A 20,095-nucleotide genomic window follows, 5' to 3' on the forward strand; every position below is an offset into this window, starting at 1 on the left:
ATGAACCATTGGGCCAGAATCATGGTCGATGCTTCCAACCTCTCTATGATTGATCTTTTTCTTTCTGTATTTATATGTAGATATCTATAGGGCCAGTAATTAAAAAAAAAACACTTCAATTAAGTAAGTTTAATTGAAGTAACAATTTAGTTTGAGCTATGTTGATTTTGACATGTAAATATTTCATAGGTACATCTTTTCGTTTTCGACTTTAATATAAGGTTTACATTATACTAATTTAATGCATTGATTACATGATTTAATCAAAATAATCTATTTGGGAAGACTGTCCTTTTTCTCCTCCACTACTGTCATTTTCTTTATTTTTGGTCTTTTAAATTTTTTTTGAAAGTGTAGTTAAACAATCTTATTAGAAATAGTTGTGAGGGACTAGTTTTAATATTTATTTAAATTACATTGACTTGAAAATACAAAAATAAATAAATGAATTGAAAACAAAATTTAAATTTAATGTTAGAAACAAAAATGATATATATATATATATATATTTTTAACTTAAATGACTTTAAGATTATATGTTTGTGAAGCTAAACTATCAATATTTGAAACATTAGCTTTTATCTTATGGAGATGAAAGATTGATCATTGATCTTTGAGATTTGTATCAAGTGTCTTATATTCTAAATTATGTTTATGTAACATTTTGGCTATTTAAATACATAATATTTCTATTTGGAAAAAAGGTAACAATAAGAAGTCCTCACAGTTAAAATTTCCTTTAAATGGAAACTTACTTATAATTTTAACGAAATAAAGAAACTCATACTTAAAGTTACGTCCGTGAATGGATGAATCATATACAATTCCAACATTTAAATAAAGCTGACATTTTGTTACAATATGATTTAAAAATATTTAAGATATAATTCCTACATGCTGACATTTTAGTTTAACTAGTTAATATATATATTGTTGAAAAAGAAAAAGATAAATTATAAAAATTAATCTTAAATTATGGTGACAGTTGTAATTACACCCAATTGGGTCATTAAACAAATTGAACTCTCAAACTTAGTAAAAATTAAACTCCCAAATAATAAAAATTGAACTCATAATTTGTATAATTATTATAATTTTTACAATTAAGTAAGTTTGAGAATTAAATTTTAATTAATTTTGAGGTTCACTTTTTACCCTTCAAAGTTTGAGGTATAATTATAATTTATATCACGCTTTAGGTTTTTTTTTTTGTACAAATAAAAAAAATCTAATCATCTGCTTATATCAAAGTGTACTACTACATTTTATACACTATCACGTTAAGGATGACCATTATCATAATTCTAATGCAATGATTAATTTTTCTTACGCTCAATTGTGTTATGAATATTGGGGTGAAGTGTTCCATACAAAAATTTGCAATGGGAGGGAAAAACACACACACACACAACAAGAAACAAGAGTGGAAGAATTAAGATGGTGAAATGAAATGGAAAAAAAACATAAAAACATAAAAACATAAAAACATAAAGAATGGCTCATCCTCATTGCCCACCATGCTGTGTCACTCCCCATTCTGCAATCTCAGCCGTTGATAGGCGGAATTCATGAAGCTTATGTCTATGAAATCTAGGGCTGACACCATCATCATCATCATCTTCTTCTTCTTCTTCTTCTTCTTCTTCTCAATTTCTTACCCCATCTTTCCCCATCGCTTTCACCTTCCCTTCCATGTCTTCCAATTTCCACCACCACCATCGCCACCACCCAAATCTTCCTTTCAACTCTCAGATCTCCCCTCCTTCTTGTCCCCATCTCGCCGACTTCCGTTCTCGCAATGGCTCCAAATCCTTCCGTCTTCTCCAGGACTGTCTTCGCGTCAAGCCCCCCGGTGGCCGCGCCGCCATACGCCGAGACCCTAACGAGGTCCCCCGATGCGGTTCCTGCGGCGATTCCGCTCGTCCTAGGCTTTACGCTTGTGTAACCTGCGCTGCCGTGTCCTGTCACGCTCCGCCTTCCCATTCCCACGCTGCTGCCCACGCCGAATCAATGCCGCCTGGTCACGAGATCGCTGTCGATGTCGATCGTGCAGAGCTTTTCTGCTGTGCTTGCCGTGACCAGGTTTACGACCGTGACTTTGACGCTGCGGTGGTGTTGGCGCAAACGACGGCGTCTACTCTTGGTGGGAATGCTGTGTCTTCCAGTGGAGTGTCGCCGTCGCAGCCTCTGCTTCCACCGGAGAATCTGAGGAAGCGGCGGAGGGTTGATTATCAGCCCTGGATACCGGATCTGAGGGAGAGGGTTTTAGTAGGTGCTAACTCGAGTCCACTTGATTGTGCGAATTCCAATCTGGGTTCTGAATCCGAGTTGCCTTGGGGGTTGCGGGGATTGAATAATTTGGGGAATACGTGTTTTATGAACTCGGTGTTGCAAGCATTACTGCATACTCCGCCGTTGAGGAATTTTTTCTTGAGCGATCGCCATAATCGCTATTTTTGTCAGAGAAATGTCAATGGGGGCAATATAAATTCGAATGCTAATGATGGGAATGGCAGTAAAAATTCGCGCATCTGTTTAGCTTGTGATCTGGATGCTATGTTTTCTGCTGTCTTCTCCGGCGATCGGACCCCTTACAGTCCAGCAAAATTTTTATTCAGGTTTCATTTTGATGCATTTCGAGATCTTGATTCTCTCTTTTGTAGAATGTTTGATTAGTTTTCTTTATTATCGTTGTAAAGATGGGTTTTTTTTTCCCGACCCACCCAATCTATGTCTTATTGCAGTTGGTGGCAACATGCTGCAAACCTCGCAAGTTATGAACAACAAGATGCACACGAATTTTTCATCTCTATTCTTGAAGGCATCCACGAAAAAGTGGACAAAGATCGGCGCAAACCTTACAGTCAAGGTAAATTCTTGCTTTCCAATATTCCTGTTTGGTTTCAGATCCTTTTTCAAATAATGTACATGTGGTATTTACTTTTTCAAATCTGCCCTCTCTCTCCTCTTTTGTTCTTTCCTGTTTTCCTTTTTTGCACTGGTTTCTTGGAAGTCAAACAGCAGAATCAATCATATTCAGGTTTAGTTTTGTTGCAAAATATGCTATTTTTTCTGTAGATGGTAGCATTTCTTATGATAGCCTATTCTTGTCAATACCAAATTGTATGCGGAATCTTCTAAACATGACAGGTTATATCATGGTCCACTACTGGTCTTCTGTGTGTGGAATTTATGTATTTTTCAATGTCACATTTCCTTTAGTGATTTAGGCACTTCTCGAACACATTTTTATTGCAGGAAGTGCTCCTCATGGAGTTTAAGTGCAATGTATTTGTCTTTTCTAATACTATCTAGAAGTTTGATTCTCTGTTACTGAGTTGTGAGCCCCATAATTTCGAGTTTAATGAAATTCAACTGATTTTGGTGCTGCAACACTTGTTTTGAAACCTACATCTGACCAAAGAAATAAACTCCAGCAGTTGAACCTTCCTGGGTTAGCCAGTTCTCCCATTTGACCATCTTTCTGTAATTGGTCCAATTTTAGAATCTTGGTTTCCAGGCATTTAGATAGATGAATGGAGGCTGGAAAAGTTACTAATTGTATAGGCTCTCCATGATAAGGCTGGTCAGTCACTCTGCATCATTAAATAGCTTGGTACATCCCCAATTGACTACTTGGATAAGATGTCTCATTTGAGTGGGGGGTTAAATCTTTAGCTGCTGCTTAAGTGGGCATTTAAATTTTCACTTAAAAAGCCCAGTCAACAGTCGATGGATAACCCCAAGGCATATTATGTGAATGAAATCTGCTGCATTGCATATACGAAAGATGATCAGCTTAGACTGATTTTTAACAAGCACCTTTTTTTATTTGTATTAGCGTGTGTTTTTTCCCTAGCCAAGATAATTCTTAGTGATGTGTTAATAAAGTTGGGAAGTAACCATAAAATTTAACTGCAGGACTTGAGTCTAGGAATCTTGCTATTGCTCTAGGAGTTGACAAGTGCTCAAAGATTTAGGGCTAATTTCCAAACTCAACCTGCTGGCTTGATGGTATTTTCTACCTCTCACTTGTAAGTCGAACTTTTTTCAACCATCTTGGTTATTAGTTATGAGTAGGATCATCCACCTCACATGTTTATCATGCAATCCCTTTGTTTGAGTCCAAGATGCATTGTTGAACACATTGACAATTATGAACCCATTCATGAGGAAAGGTCAGAACAAGGAGTGGCCATTCCATTATCAGTTGGTGAAAAATCTTGCTAACCTTTTAGTCATAGGGTGATGACAGTCGCCTTCTACCATTTCTCATCTTTCTTGATAATGCATAATCACTGAGTCCTAGAAAATTTCCATAACAAATCTCCCCACCATTGTCAAAATTTCTAATTCTCAATGATTTTCCAATACAAATAAAGAAAGATAAAATTAAGGCCCCAACATTTCATTCCTTGCTTAGGGAAAATATAAAAGATGAATGTTGTATATGTTGTTAAAGTTACTTGAATTGAATTTTTATGGGACTGTTTTTTAGATTTTGTTTTGCCTCAGCATTTAACTAATAAGTTCTCATTTTTGTGTGTGAGAATAATTCTTATTTTATAAGATAACTTCATTTTAGTATTGAATAACTTATCCCCGTCTCTTTTCCAGTGCAGGCAATGGAGATTGTTGTATTGCTCATAGAGTATTTTCTGGCATATTGCGATCTGATGTCATGTGTATGGCTTGCGGTTTCACATCAACAACCTATGATCCATGTGTAGATATCTCTTTGGATCTGGAACCAAATCTAGGGGGATCTTCAAAGATGGCAGCCGCAAGGTCAAATCTTTCTTGCAATGGGGAGGCAGATTGCATGAACTCAAGCCAAAACCAGAGATTATCTTCCCTGGTGGGTTGTTTGGACCAATTCACTAGACCCGAAAAACTTGGGTCTGACCAGAAATTCTTCTGCCAACAGTGTCAGGTGCGGCAGGAATCTCTCAAACAAATGTCCATAAGAAAGCTTCCATTAGTTTCTTGTTTCCACATTAAAAGATTTGAGCATTCTTCGGTTCGGAAAATGTCAAGGAAGGTGGATCGTTATTTGCAGTTTCCATTTTCTTTAGACATGGCACCCTACCTCTCATCTTCAATCTTGAGAAGTCGATTTGGGAATAGGATTTTTCCTTTTGATGGAGATGAACAAGATGGTTGTAACGAGACGTCGTCAGAGTTTGAGTTGTTTGCTGTTATTACTCACAAAGGAAAATTGGACGCTGGTCATTATGTCACTTACTTGCGGTTAAGTAATCAATGGTATAAGTGCGATGATGCTTGGATTACCCAAGTCAATGAAAACATTGTCAGGGCTGCACAAGGATACATGATGTTTTATGTGCAGAAGATGCTCTATTACAAGGCAAGTGAGAAGCAGAGTGCTTCATAACATTTCGGTTAGAAGGAAAACTTGATCATGAGGTGAGATCGGTTGAAGTTCAATCGATTTCATCAATATGTTTGTTTTCCATGAAAGCCAGTAATCGATATATTTCTCAGTGACAAGCTGAGCTCTGAGTGGATGCCTACACATTCTAGTAGGAGATACAGGCGTCACGTAACTTTTCAGAGAGGAGACTCAGATCCCTGTTTGAAGGGAACTTCTTTGGTACTTTTTTTGAACTCCTATTCACAATTCAAATAATATTGGGGGCTTGCCCTGGAGTTTCAGTACTAAGTTGTGGCTCAGCAGATTACTGATTTCTCTTCACATACCATGAAAAAGAGGTATGAAAAATCTAATTATAGAGCTCTCTCTCTCTCTCTCTCTAGATAACTAAGTATTCCTGGTTCTTCGGGAAGGTTTCTGATTATGAAATTTATCCATCAATTTTTTTTTGGTGGAGAACCACCTATTGATTCAAACTTGAGACTGCAACATATGGGCTGCTGCTCCTTTTGGATCTGGTGCAGTAACAGTAGAATGACAGGCTGCTTCAGCCCTTTTTATTACACGTGATTAATACTGAATTTAAGTCTCCTTTGACCCACTTTCTCCTGATTAATCCATTTTCTGACATGAATATATGAAAGTTTATGGCAATTTTAGTCCGACTCTGTTGACATGGGTTGCAAAAATGTTCTAAAAAAGTTGTTAAAAATCAAAATTTGCTGTTGGCTGAAGAAAGACTTTCTGAGCAGCAGCTTCTCTATAAACTTTTGTGTAACATTCAAAATTCTTGTTGGACCACCCTTTAAAATTACTTCTGAGCTTTGCTATGCTGAATATCGATCTCAACTTTTGTGTCAGCCAATCTGAGAGGTTGGCAGCTATGAACCCTACAAAAACCTGAGAGAAAACAGAGAGAATATTACTACATTTGAAATCAAATGGTGCGATCAAGTTGGAAAAAATCTGAACCCTTTTTTATGTGATCTGAAAATGACGGTGCCCATGTTTCGTTTTTTTGGTAGACCGGATTAGGAAGTGATACTGTTTTTGTTTGCAAATCTATTCAATAGGGAAGCAACTTCAATTTGTTCTTAAAAGTAAGTTGATGTCTTTAACTGAATTGATCCTAGAATGTAAAGTGGATAATAATGGTGTGACAATATCAGTCAACATGGCTAGTGGAATGGTTAATGAGGAACCTAGTGCAGCCACCAAAGGGCTTGTCCAAATGGTTCCCAATGGCCTATAAAACTGCAACCAAATATTATTCAATTTAAAGCTTCACTTCTTAAAGATTGCTAATCTCTCTGTCTCTCTCTATAACATACCAGAAGTAATCAGCAATGAAATTTCCAAGGAAGCAATTGGCTACAATGATTTCCACACTTTGGCTGATTTAGGAAATGCAAACTTGGGTTCAATGCCTATTGCTGCCAAGGGCCATACTGCTAATGCACAAAAGATAGGCGTCATAAAATGCATAAGACAAAATCGATGCCATTCGGATCGTGTTGATTGAACGGTAGAAATACACAGGTGCGAATAGTTGGTGGCCCAAAACAAAAAACAAAAAACTCATGGATTTCATCGTGTATTTGTGATTGTGTAACATGTGAGTAATACTGAGAATTCAAATACAATTTATAATATTTTTCATAAACCAATTTATCAAATACAAATTTAAGGATTTATCTCATAAATTTGAAAACAAATATATACTTTTTTATGAGTCCGGTAATATGTAGATTGAGGATTCAAACTCGACCATGATCAGTAATATGTATTTTAAAACATATAATCTCTAAAAACGATTCCACTAATCAATGAAAAAGCCACTAAGAAAGTACTCGAAAACCATTTGAAGTTTGCTCACCTAACCATCATGAGCCAGAGAAAACAAACAATCCAACAAAGCCAAGGAACATCTGAAGGTCCAACTTTTGTCCATTTTCCCCAGCATACTTCTTTAACAGCACCGCAAAAAAAAAAAATAAAAAAAAATAAAAAAAAATAAAAAAAAGAAGAAGAAGAAGAAGAAGAAGAAGAAAAAAGGAAGAAGAAGAAGAAGAAGAAGATACTTAAACATCTTTTAAGATAAATTACGGCTGATGACCTATTTTTAGTGGCCCAAATTATATTTGACCAAACTTTTAAACATCTTTTTTTTTTAATCTTTTACTTATCATTGTTTGATGAAATTACTAAATCGAACAAAAATGTACATGTGATGGACTTCACTCCTCGATTCTTACTCACTCTTCGGTTCTCGATCTCGCTCCTCATCTAATTTTTACAAGGTTGAAATACATTGTTTTCATTTCTCCGGCCTCTTTCCTAGTCGAGAGTGGTCCTTTAGTTCTGATAGGCCTCAGGTCACTGTCGAGAGTGGTCCTTTGGTTCTGATAGGCCTCAGGTCACTAAGGTGTATGTATGTAAGCGTGTGAGAGATAAGAGAGAGCAAGGTATATAACACGTATGAGAGAATTGAGAGATTGTGTGGGGCCCAGGGGAATATTGTTAGTTAGGGGCCTGAGGGAGGAGTATGTATTCCGCTGGAATTAGAGGAGAAATTATGATTTCACCCCACCAATTAGACGCGGCTCCTCAACTAAGAAAAATAGCAACTACTAGCTCAGCTAAAGTTTTATTTTTCCTTTCGGCTTTTCCGTTCATTTCAGTAGAATAAGGCACGGTCTTTTCGTGTATTATTTCATGTGAGTTAAAGAATTCATTAAAACTATTTGAGTCGTACTTGATTCCCCTATCACTATGAATTCTTTTAACTTTTCTATTAAACTGATTCTCTATTTCAGAAACAAAAAGTTTGAAGGCATCAAAAGCATCACTTTTGTTTTTCAGCAGGTATACAAAAGTAAAATCCGAGCAGTCATCAATAAAAGTAATGAAATATCTTTTACTGTTTCTAGTCAATATGCCATCAAATTCACAAACATCAGAATGAATCAAATCTAGAGGCTCAGAATTCCTAAGTACAGATTTATGCGGAGTTTTAGTAATTTTAGCCTGACTACAATACGCGCATTTATCAAAAGCATTCGTGGATAACTTAGGTATCATTTCCAGCCTAATCATGTTACTAATTAAATTTTTATTCACATGACAGAGTCTAGCATGCCAAATATTCATAGAACACAGCATATACACAGAAGATTTCATTTTATTAAGGTCTAGATTTAATTTGAACATTCCCTTAGTTGCATACCCTTTCCCTATAAATACATTATTTTTGGTAAGGGTATATAGGCCTGCCCCTATAGTTTGAGTAAACCCGACTTTGTTGAGCAGATAGCCTAAAACCAAATTCTTTCATATCTCCAGAGTGTGCAGAACGTCCTTTAACATGAAGGTCTTCCCAGAGGTAAACTTCAATTCCACCTCACTGGTTCCAGCAACTTTCATGGAGTGGTAATTTCCCAACAGAATATTCTTATCCTTAGTTTCAATATAAGTTTTAAATAGATTAAGGTCATGACAGACATGGCGCGTCGTGCTAGTGTCTATCCACCACCCTTCACAACCACTGATCACATTTACTTCTGTGATCATGGCGACTAACGGTTCTTTTGTTAGGTTTGCCTGATCAGCAGGACAACGCCTGTTCCTACAGTTTTTAGCCATGTGCCTAGGTTTATTACAATTAAAGCAGAGGAACTGTACCGTTTCTTCTGAAGGGGGCTTCTGTTTTTTCTATTGGTTCTGGTTGCTAGAGCCGGTTTTGACCTTTCCTCTTTGTCCGCTTAGGTTTTTGGTCAGGTTTTACCACGGAAGAGGTGAGTTTACTAGGTACTGCGTTCATCTTCTCCCTCTGAAATTGGTCATTAATAGGCATACCTTCAGTTATTATTTCATGGGCTATCTTCTGGAGTTCATGGGATTGGGCCTCCACAGATTTGTCATCCGTCATTTGGAACTTGAGATAATGGCTAACCGCATATTTCTTCAACCCGGCCTCCTCGGTGTCATACTTCTTTTGTAGGGCATCCCAGACCTCCTTCGCTGTTTTTATTGTACTGTAGTAGTCATACAGATCATCAGTCAAACCATTTTAAATGAAATTCTTACATAGAAAGTCTTTCTCCTCCCAGTCAGTAGCTTCTTTTATATGTTGTTCAGTTGGTTCTTCTAAAGGGATGATCGGCTTAGTGCTGGTACAAGCTTCGGCAACTTTCTTGACAGTGAGGAAGAACAACATTTTTTGCTTCCACCGCTTCAAGTTCGCTCCTTCGAACCGGAATGGACGATTGAGGTCAGATATCTCATTATTTCTACTGAGGGCCATTAATGATGTCGAAACGTCTTTAAATTGTTGGAAACGGCAGGGCCCTCAGAACGACGAACTGTAAACCATCAAGCCACGGTGGTCAAGCGAAGATCAAAACCTGCAAAATAGAAACTCGTTATAGGCTAAGCCGCGGAGCTCGCTCTCTTTAAGACGTTTCGCGGCTCTGCCCAAGTGTGCAAGTAGGTCTGAAAATTGTCACGTCATCTCCAGGATAAAACAACCAAATGAAAACTAATCGGAAAGGCACCATTATCGATCGGAACGTACACCCTTTTTAAACTCACTGCTTAGAAAGCTAAGATGGAGGAGGAGAGGAAAATGAAGTGAGGAATTATGAAAATGAATTCTGTGTTTTACGAACTGCTAAAGGCCTCGCCTTTTATAGACCTTCAGCTTTGAAACGGACCGTTTTAAAAATAATCAATAGACCGTTTTAAAAATAATAAACGGACCGTTTTAAAAATAATCAATAGACCGTTTTAAAATTAATCAACGGACCGTTTTAAAAATAATCAATGGACCGTTTTAAAATTAATCAACGGACCATTTTAAAAATAATCAATGGACCGTTTTAAATATAAATTTGCACCCAACATCCTCTTTCAATATTTCAATTTCTTAGAGTTAGATTTATTAGATGTTACCTCAGCACGAGGAGAATTTTCAGAAAAATAATATGTTTCAAGGCTGGAAGAAAGATTAAGATCTAAAGGGATATTTTCTTTAAAAGCAGATTTCGTCTTTTCTCTATTTTCAATCTTTTGATCACCGATTGTAGGAGCATAAATGTCCTCAAAAGGAATAGAATTTGGATGTTAGATAGTAATTTCTAGATTATCTTCAGAAGGAGTTTTAATCTTATGACATTCTTTATTTTGAAAGTTACTGGGAGTTTCAACTTCCTTTTGTGAGACTTTTGTTTTGTATATAGGTGAAATCTTGTCAGCTGGTTTATTTAAAGAGGAGACTTTCTTGTTGAACTGAGGTAATGTCTGAAATCTTAGCCATTGACCATATTGATCTGATTCTTCTTTGCTTCCTTCCTTATGTTTGGTTGCAGCTGGACAATCTTTAGTTGTACGGCTTATACAACCAAAATGAAATCAGAAATCTGGAAGTTTTTCTTAGTGGATCTCAAACCATCTGCCATCTGGGTAAGATAAAGTCTTGATTTTGATACCTCATCTGAGGGGTTTAGTGAAATCTAAATGGATTTTAACCCTCATGTTTTCTCCTCAACAAAAATTTTCCTGATCATAGTCCACAACAATGAAATCTCCTATCATATTTCCTAATTTTTTTTGCCATAAAACTGTTTTGGAAGTTCAGAGGGAGGTCTAGGATTCTGATCCAGAAAGTTGGATAGCGAAGATGTATCAACACATTGACCTTCTAAAGTTTCCATAACTCTAGCAATTAAGCTTTTCAAATAAATCAAAATATTGATAATATTATAAAAATAGTTTATAGAAGAGCTTCTTGCTCTAATACCAATAGTACAAGTGACAAATTCAAACAATGGATATCAATCTAAAATTGCTTATGAAAATTTTATTACAAACAAGAGAACAACTGGCTCAACGCCAATTGTAGGATCAATATGACAATCTTAGAGGGGAAGTGATTAGGGTTTATTTAAACAAATTAAAACTTTGTACTAATGTGAGCCCAATTAAGCAAATTAACAAACTTTCTGCTAACAAGTAATTTAAATAATGAATTCATGTAAATAAACTTAATTCAAAATAATCAAGAAATTAAAAATAATGATAAATTAATTGCAAAATTAAATAGGGGAGTGATAGAAAAATTGACACCATGATTTTATAATGGTTCGGCATAATTGGCCTACATCTATTTTCCAAACTCCTATGGGGTATGTCACTGTGAACTTGAATCTTTCCACGGCTTAGAGTCAAGCCATGCAATGTTATTTTTCTAGACGCAAAAATAAACCCGATCATTTCTGTGGTTGAGGATCAAACCGTTACAATGACTCTTTTTTCAAGTTCAAAAGTCCACCTTACAATAGTTTCGAAAATAAATAGCACACTCGACAAATTCTCTATAAGAGTGGATTTACAAATTTTAGCTCACAACTAATCAATCCTCACAACATAAAATAACTCTCTCAAGAAGAAGATGAAAAGAAGAAAATTGAAGTATAGAGAGAGAACAACAATGGTAGCTTTTTGAGTTATAGAGGATTGAAAAAATAGTGTAAAATTGTTGTAGAATGGGGAAGAAGATGAGTTTAAATAGAGGAAGAAAATGTTGGAAACCAACTTTAATTTTGGCCATTGGATCTTGGAAAGTAAACATCAATGGTGGGGATTTTAAATTCAACTAGTCGTTAGATACAAACAAAAAATAATATAATAATATATATTTTTTAAATCATTTCTTTTAAAATCCAACAAAAAGCAAATGTTGATCATGAGTCCAAAACTTACCGTTAGACAGAAATATAAAATAATATTAAATTTATTTTATTTTTAAACTTTTTTTTTTTTTTAAAAAAAACTAATCCATAACTCAAAAGCTCACCATGTGTCACTTCTCCATTGCTCCAAGTGACACCTTTCAATTTATCCACTTTGATTAGAAAAATCAACTCAGGATTTTTCGTTAAGCTTGTTTCAGTCATACCTTCTTCGTTTGAGGTTCGATTTAGGTGAATCACTTAATTGCGTTGAAATCATTGTTTCGAGCTCTACGTAATGGACACTTCAAAATGCTCAAATTGTTAATAAATAAAAGTAGGTTTGTTATCATCAAAATATTAATTAATTAATTAATTAAAATTAATTAATTTTGAATTAAGGGTAAAAAAAACCAACATAAGTATTTCATGGTCTGATCTTATACAAACTTATTGTATACCCCCACTCGCATGTCTTCACATGAAGAATTTAGATCAAATCATTTGTAACAATAAGAAGAATTTAGATCAAATCATTTGTAACAATTATAAAGTAGGTCGTATCCATAGTGTTATCAAGATAAAAGATCCAATCTTAATCCATGTACGATAGACCCTTTAGGTTATTACATGAAACATGATCCACTCGTATATCCACTACAAACTGTTTTAAGTCTCATTAAATAACAAATTTTTTTTGTAATGAATAACTAATTATTGCATATATAAAATAATCAATTATTGTATCAAATAACTATTTAATTATGAGGCTTTATGGCATAAGACTCAACATGAATAATGCTTCTCTCAAAAGTGTCTATATTTGTACTTCTTTAATAAAAATTTCTTTTTTTCAAGTATATTTGTCTCTCTTTCTTTTATGCTAATTTCTTCAACATTTGCAGCTTAGCTTTGAGTATGGTTAGTTCATACCTAACTTTTAATTTTAATTGAAAATTTTGAAATTTACAACTAATTTAAGTTCAAGTTTCATTTTGATTAATGAAATTGAAAGCTATTCAAAGTTAAAATGATCAATCAAGTATATATGGAAGCAAACATGAACCTTTTGTTATAAAATTGAGGAGCACAACGGAACACGGATATAGAGAAATATAATATAATAATATACAAATATCATAATGATAAATAAATAAAATAAAATAACAAAATATATGAAATTTAGAAAATATGGAAAATATGGAAAATGGAAATTTGAATTAGATTTTTTCTCACCAATGTGCATATGTTAAAAAATCCACCAAATATCCCTATTTGTAGGTAATTTGACAAGTAGAAAGTGGATTACATGGATACTAATAGTGTGTAATCTTCAGACACATGGACAACACATGAAGTACTGGGCAAATGTCACTTGGTCCTTTGACACTAAGAATGGGCCTCTAAATTAAACCTTTTTTTGTAATATATATAATTCTCCCCCTTAGATACCCATTATATATATGAGATATGGCTCATTAAAACCTTACTAAGAAAAACCGAATGGGAAAACACCTTAGTGAAGGAAAAAGAATACTTATTTCATAAAATTTATACTCCTAAAAAAATATAATATATTTGCTCCCCTCATGAAAACATCACTTAAGATCTCTAAGTCGTTGCATTCCAATTCTGTGCACTTTTTCAAAGATTGCGGTTGGTAATGATTTTATAAATAAGTCTGTCTGGTTATCCTTCAAACAAATTTGTTGCCTAGTAATGTCACCATTTTCTTCAAGATCATGAATGTAGAAAAGCTTGGGTGAAATATACTTTGATCTATCTCCTTTAATGTATCTTCTTTTGATTTGGACTATACATGTTATATTATCTAAAGGAACTTGTTTTACAGAAAACCTATGAGCGGAAGTAGATAGTCCAAATCCCATTTCGATTGAAGCAAACATTTACAGTAAAACAGTATAAATTATGCATTATAACATAAATTACAGCATGTTTTTGAATAAGAAACAAAGTTTAGAGATTATACCTTTGAAGAACTCTTCTTCATGTTAATCCCTCGAACTTTCACGAACACTTCGAACAACAACGAACTCTCCTCGATCAAACATCAACTAGAACACGAACCAAAAACGAAGGACATTACCACTTGGTTACCTTAGTATTCTCGGTGTGAAAATCCAGGAGTGATGGGCTCTGACTATTTTGGTTAAGAGGGAGTTTGTGGTTTGGAGGAGGAAGATGATTGAATGAAGAACAAGCTATCTCATAGAGTTTTCTTCAATCGTATAGAGAAAGGAGTCTATCGCATAGGCTCTCAACCAAATCGTGTATCTCTCAATCGTATAACACTTCTATTTGGAATAATATATCATATTTCATTTATTCCCTTTGCCATAATAAACCGCTTAACCTCCCACTAAGGTGGTTAAAGAGAAAAAGGGGATAATTATCAAATAATTAATAATATAAATAAATATGATAATCAACTTATCATATTATATATATAACCTATAATTTTAATATTGCATCATATACAATATAAACTATAGTTCTTTTTCTCTATTTTATGACATTTAATATAAATCATATTTATATTAAATTTAACAACTATTTGAAACTCATTCAAATATTTATTCCTCAAATTAAACAATAATGTATCAAATACATTATGTCAATTATATTAAATATAATTGAATCAATTTAATTATATAATATATAATTAAATTCCCTCTTATTAGTTTGAACATTTCAAAATAACCCAAAAACTTAACATCAACTAAATCTTTTTGAGCTACTAAGGAACCTTATAGACCTGTAGCTTGAAGCTCCAATGGTACATGAATAATTAATTAAACTCTTTAATCACATTATCCACCATCCGTTAACTGTTGGACACTCCACTAAAAACTGAAAGTTTCACTCTTCGCACTATAGATATATTTCTGTGTCCATTGGACCATTCAACAGTACGATGACCCTTTATAAATTGCTCATAAGTACAGTTGGGCCAAATTACCGTTTTGTCCCTGTAGTTACAACTAACTCCTTAAGTACCACTGATCCCTCTAATGAACAATAGATCATAGTCTCACTATGACTAAACCCCTCTCGAGCCAAGACAGGGTGTAACATCAAATTGTTCAAGACCCGGAATCAGCCCTTAAGGGAGCAATTTATCTACTTACCCTTGCTTCGGGGAAGGAGTAAATTCCATCTTATGTAGCTGAGTTCCCAACTTTCCAATAAGACGAATCCCCAAAATGGTAGGCTTGTTGAGTCGGCGATCTGGCCACTCTCACCCATACAAATCAAAAGACCGCCCTCATAAGCAGGAGTTCACAACTCGCTCAGGATTAAGGGCATGTTACCTATGGTCATCCTAGTGAAATGAAAGTCTCTATTATGAACGGTGTTATATAATGAGACTAAACATTTTGTGGTCTGGTCTTATACAAACTCTTTTGTATAGAATATCCTCGCTCACATGTCTAATACATGAATGATCAGGATCAGATCATTTGTAACACTTTACAACATTTGTAACACCTACAAAGCGGGTCATACTCGTAGTGTCACCAAGATAAGGTATCCAGCCTTATCTATATACTACAGATCATTTAGGCTATCACTTAAACATGATCCACCTATATGTCTCCACATACATGTATAAGTTATAACGATAGCCTTGGATGTTAGTTTATTGGTTTATGGTTAATGCAACTAAAATATCATATATTTCATAGACAAAGTGAATAAAATATAAAATATTATTAATAATAGGAAATATTTGTTCATACAAGGTTTACAAACTATAGGACCCTACGAGATTTAGGGCATCAACCCCAACAATCTCCCACTTATCCTAAAGCTAGTGGAGTGTACAAGATAATCAAATTACAAGTACAAAAAACAATAAACTAGGGCATAACACACCCAATACAAGATCTTCCACTTGACCTAGTTCAACCGTGGTCTGTCCCAGACACCCATACTCTACAGGTGACCCTCAAACATTGTAGCCATGAGTCTTCTAAACGGATCACCAATATTGTGCTCTGGAGCTATCTTCGTAACAATCACGTCCCTTGATGCACAATCTTTCGGATGAGATGATACTTCCACTCTATTTTCTTGTCGCGCTTATGACTCCTAGGCTCATGGGAATAACCATAGCACCACTATTATCACAATAAAGTGTGATGGACTTTGACATGTCTGGAACAACTTTTAGATCAGTCAGAACTTTTCTGAGCCAAACGGTCTCCTTAGCAGCTTCACAAGCTGCTACATACTTAGCCTCCATGGTGGAGTCTGCGATGCACCCCTGCTTAGTGCTTTGCCATATTACAGCCCTCCATTAAGAGTGAACACTGATCCTGAAGTGAATTCCAAGAAAGCCTATTAGTCTGAAAATCAGAGGTCCGTGCATCCTGTAAGGATCAAATCTTTAGAACCATACGCAAAGCATGTAGTCCTCGTTTCTTCGTAGATACTTGAGGATATTCATAACGGTTGTCTAGTGATCATATCCTGGATTAAATTGATATCTACTGACTATCTCCACTGCATAGCATATGCCAATCTAGTACATAACATTGCATATATCAAACTGCCTACGACAGATGCATAGGGGACTTGTCTCATTTCCTCAACTCTTGAGGTGTCTTAGGACATTGTTCCTTAGACAAAGTAACTCCGGCCTGAAAGGTAATAGGCCCTCTCTTGGAGTTTCTGCATTGAATATTTGATCAACATCTTGTCAATGAGTGCTTGAGACAGTGCTAGCATTTTGTTCTTTCGATCTCGAAAGACCTGAATACTAAGAACAACTGAGCCTCTCCCAAATCTTTCATTTGGAATTGGGTCACTAGCCAGTTCTTAACTATAGTCAGTAACCTACATCATCTACATACAATACTTGGATATCATTTACTACAATACTAGGAAAACTATTGAACTATTGATGATTTTCTTGTAAACACAAAGCTCATCAACATTCTGATCAAAGCCATAAAATTTGATCGCAGTATTCAAATCTTATATTCCAAGATCGAGATGCATGTATCAGTCCTATAATGGACCGATTCAGCTTCCAAACCTTTCGCCTCTTGATCTTGGACTATGAATCCCTTGGGCTGCACATATAAATGGTCTCCTCAAGATTGCCATTCAGAAAAAGCAGTCTTGACATCCATTTACCATATCTTATAGTCATATATGTGAGGCAATGGATAGGAGGATCCATATAGACTTTAGCATGGCAACAGGCGAGAAAGTCTCCTCATAGTCGACTCCTCCTACCTGGATATAACCCTCTGCCACCAGTCTAGCCTTGAAGGTTTGCACCTTCCCATCAGCACCTCGTTTCCTCTTGTAGATCCATTTACAACCTAATGGTTTTAACTCCATCAGATTGATCTACAAGATCCCAAACTGAATTGAAGTACATGACTCCGTTTCGAGATCCGATGGCTTTGATCCATTCATCTTTGTCAACATCCTCCATTCCTTCTTGTAAGACAATGGATCACTCAAACTCACCATCAGCTACCAAGCTAGGATTCCAGTTAAACCCATATAGCGAAAAGATGGGTTCACAACCCTCCCACTACGTCGAGGTTCCCTCAACACTTAAGGTGGATTTGACCTACTTAGATAAACCTAATTCAACAACTCTTGTTGCTGCCCTTAATGTGTTGGGATTTTGTGTCCTAATCTTCCAGAGTCTCGTTGTTTTGTAATGACACACATGTTTGATGAATAAAATAAATGTTTGTTCATCTAGCATTTATTTATATCCAATAAACAAAGTCCTTGGTTATCTTATGTGAACTTAAGAATGTATATGTGTATAATCAAGTGGAATCATGCCTTAAGTGATAACCTAAATAGGTCTATAGTATAAGGATTAAGGTGGAATACCTGATCTCTGGTGACACTACAGTACAACCCCTTTTTGTAGAGGTTATGTAAGTGTTGTAAACTACAACCCGCTTTGTAGAGGTATGTAAGTGTTGTAAAACTACTCACACATGACCTCAATCCTGAGTGTTTTTGGGAACTCCTGCTCTTTGAGGGCGGTTCTTTGATTAGTATGGTGAGTGTGGCAGATTGTAGCTCAACAACGCCTAACTTTTTGGGGACTTACTCTGATCTGGGAAGTTGGGAACTTCAATCCACAAGATGTAATATTCACTTATTTCCCGAAGCAGGGAATAAGTAGAGAGATTGCCTTCTTAAGGGCTAATTCGAGGGCTTGAACACAGTGGCCACCAAACTTCTCTTTGGAAGGGGAGGGACTCAGTCATAAGTAGGATATGACTTATGTTCATTAAAGAGATCAGTGTACTTAAGAGTTAAGATTAAACTAATAGGGGCATTAACGGTTAATTGGCCGAAGCTGTACGTACAGCAAATCTATGAAGTGTCGCGCTGCTGGATTGGTTAAGATGATAACATAATAATACAGTCGGTAAGGAGAGTTTAGTTGTTGGTCTTTAAAGTTGAGTGGTCCTGGCAGTTAACGGATGTAGAATCTTTGGTGACTAAAGAGTTTAGTTCATCTATTCACGTACGTTGGATCTTCGTAGCTATAGTTCCATAGGTCCCTTGGTAGCTTAATGGATAGTTGAGGATCATTCTTGGTGTTGATTTGGAAATATTCAAAATTGACAAGAAGGTAATTTGATTATATATGATATGATCTGGTATGATGTATCTAGATATGTAGAGGATTAATGTAAATGAGATTGTAATATTATACCATGGAATAGAAAAAGATATGGTTTATATGTTTCGATAAATGAAATATTAAAACTATATGGTTAATAAAATATAGTAATGATAAGTTGGTTATCATTTATATTTATAATAAATATTTAATTTATTGAATAATTAATTTTTTTCTCTAAATAAACCAATTGAGTGGGGAGGTTATTGGTGGTTTCATGGTAACTGGTGAGATAAAAAGGAAAATGTTTTCCTAATTTTAGTATGTTTAAAAAATTGTGTTTAAAGATTTTATCCTCTCGGAAAATAATCTCACGGAAAGTTGTCCATAGTAAATAGGATTTACTAAGTGATCAACTTGGAATGAGCTTAAACGATCGTGTAGTTTTGTAGGCGACAAACATCTTGCTTTATATTCGATGAGCTAAACAATCATTTAACTTTTGCTAAAACGATTTGGGCATCGACCTATAGATTTGTTCGCCTTCTCTCACTTAATCAATCGTTACAAGATTTTGTTTCCTCCGTTCTTCTGCCTCAAACTAAAGTCCCACACACGAGGCCTACCCCTCTGGATAATTCTCACAATTGAGAATATCAAGGTAGCCTTCTTGGTGGTATCATACTCAACTCGACACTATGCGAGGTTTCTGTGGAGGCTTTTCGTGCTGTTGGGGTGTTCATGGACCAAGGCATCACTAAGTTCTGAGTGTGTGGTGTTTTCGTGCAGTGCAACGGTTGTGTTGAATGAGCGTTCAAGGTTGCTAATGTTCGAGCATTCGTGATCAGGATCTTGGCGATGAGTCTAACAAATGTGTGTAGAGTTTCTTCTGATCATTTGTATATCAATGCTGTAATTTTCTGTAACGAATGCATAACGCGTATGTTTTTGTGTTTATGACTGTAATTTTGTAAAGTTTATATATGAATGTAATTTGGAAATGATCTTTCCCCAACTGCTCATAGAGAATTGTCGTGCATGATTTCCTTCGATATGAATCCTCCTCAAGAAAAGTACTCTCCCGTTCCTTTTAGGGTAGCCTAAGCAAATAAGGCAAATAACCTTTGAACGTGTTCTAATTTAGTAGGGATTAGCCTCAAAACACATTTAACTGGCCACCCCAGATTTTGAAATGACGTAAACTAAGCCTTTACAACCATTCCATAACTCAGAAGGGTTTCTGCAACACTCTTGGAGGACATAGTTCAGAAATATAAGCTGCAGTCTCTACTGCATAACCTTAAACCGAGTCAGGTAAGGAAGCATAACTATCCATAT

General features: G+C 35.5%; 1 protein-coding gene across 2 annotated transcripts; it reads left to right on the forward strand.

Moving 5' to 3' along the window:
- The first annotated feature begins 1,408 nt into the window (after positions 1-1,408).
- On the forward strand, positions 1,409-7,098 carry LOC120079661 (ubiquitin C-terminal hydrolase 22-like). 2 transcript variants are annotated; one of them, XR_005482309.1, is made up of 4 exons: positions 1,409-2,618; positions 2,745-2,869; positions 4,623-5,733; positions 6,730-7,098. XR_005482309.1 is itself a non-coding variant. In XM_039033950.1 (3 exons), the coding sequence occupies exons 1-3, from the start codon at positions 1,693-1,695 to the stop codon at positions 5,393-5,395; spliced, it is 1,824 nt and encodes a 607-aa protein (XP_038889878.1). In that variant the 5' UTR covers positions 1,409-1,692; the 3' UTR covers positions 5,396-6,184. The 2 variants fall into 2 exon arrangements, 1 of the variants encoding a protein (XP_038889878.1); XM_039033950.1 differs by lacking the exon at positions 6,730-7,098 and having other exon boundaries at positions 4,623-6,184.
- Positions 7,099-20,095: the final 12,997 nt, after the last annotated feature.

This window comes from Benincasa hispida, chromosome 6 (assembly GCF_009727055.1).
Source record: "Benincasa hispida cultivar B227 chromosome 6, ASM972705v1, whole genome shotgun sequence".
Taxonomy (NCBI): domain Eukaryota; kingdom Viridiplantae; phylum Streptophyta; class Magnoliopsida; order Cucurbitales; family Cucurbitaceae; genus Benincasa; species Benincasa hispida.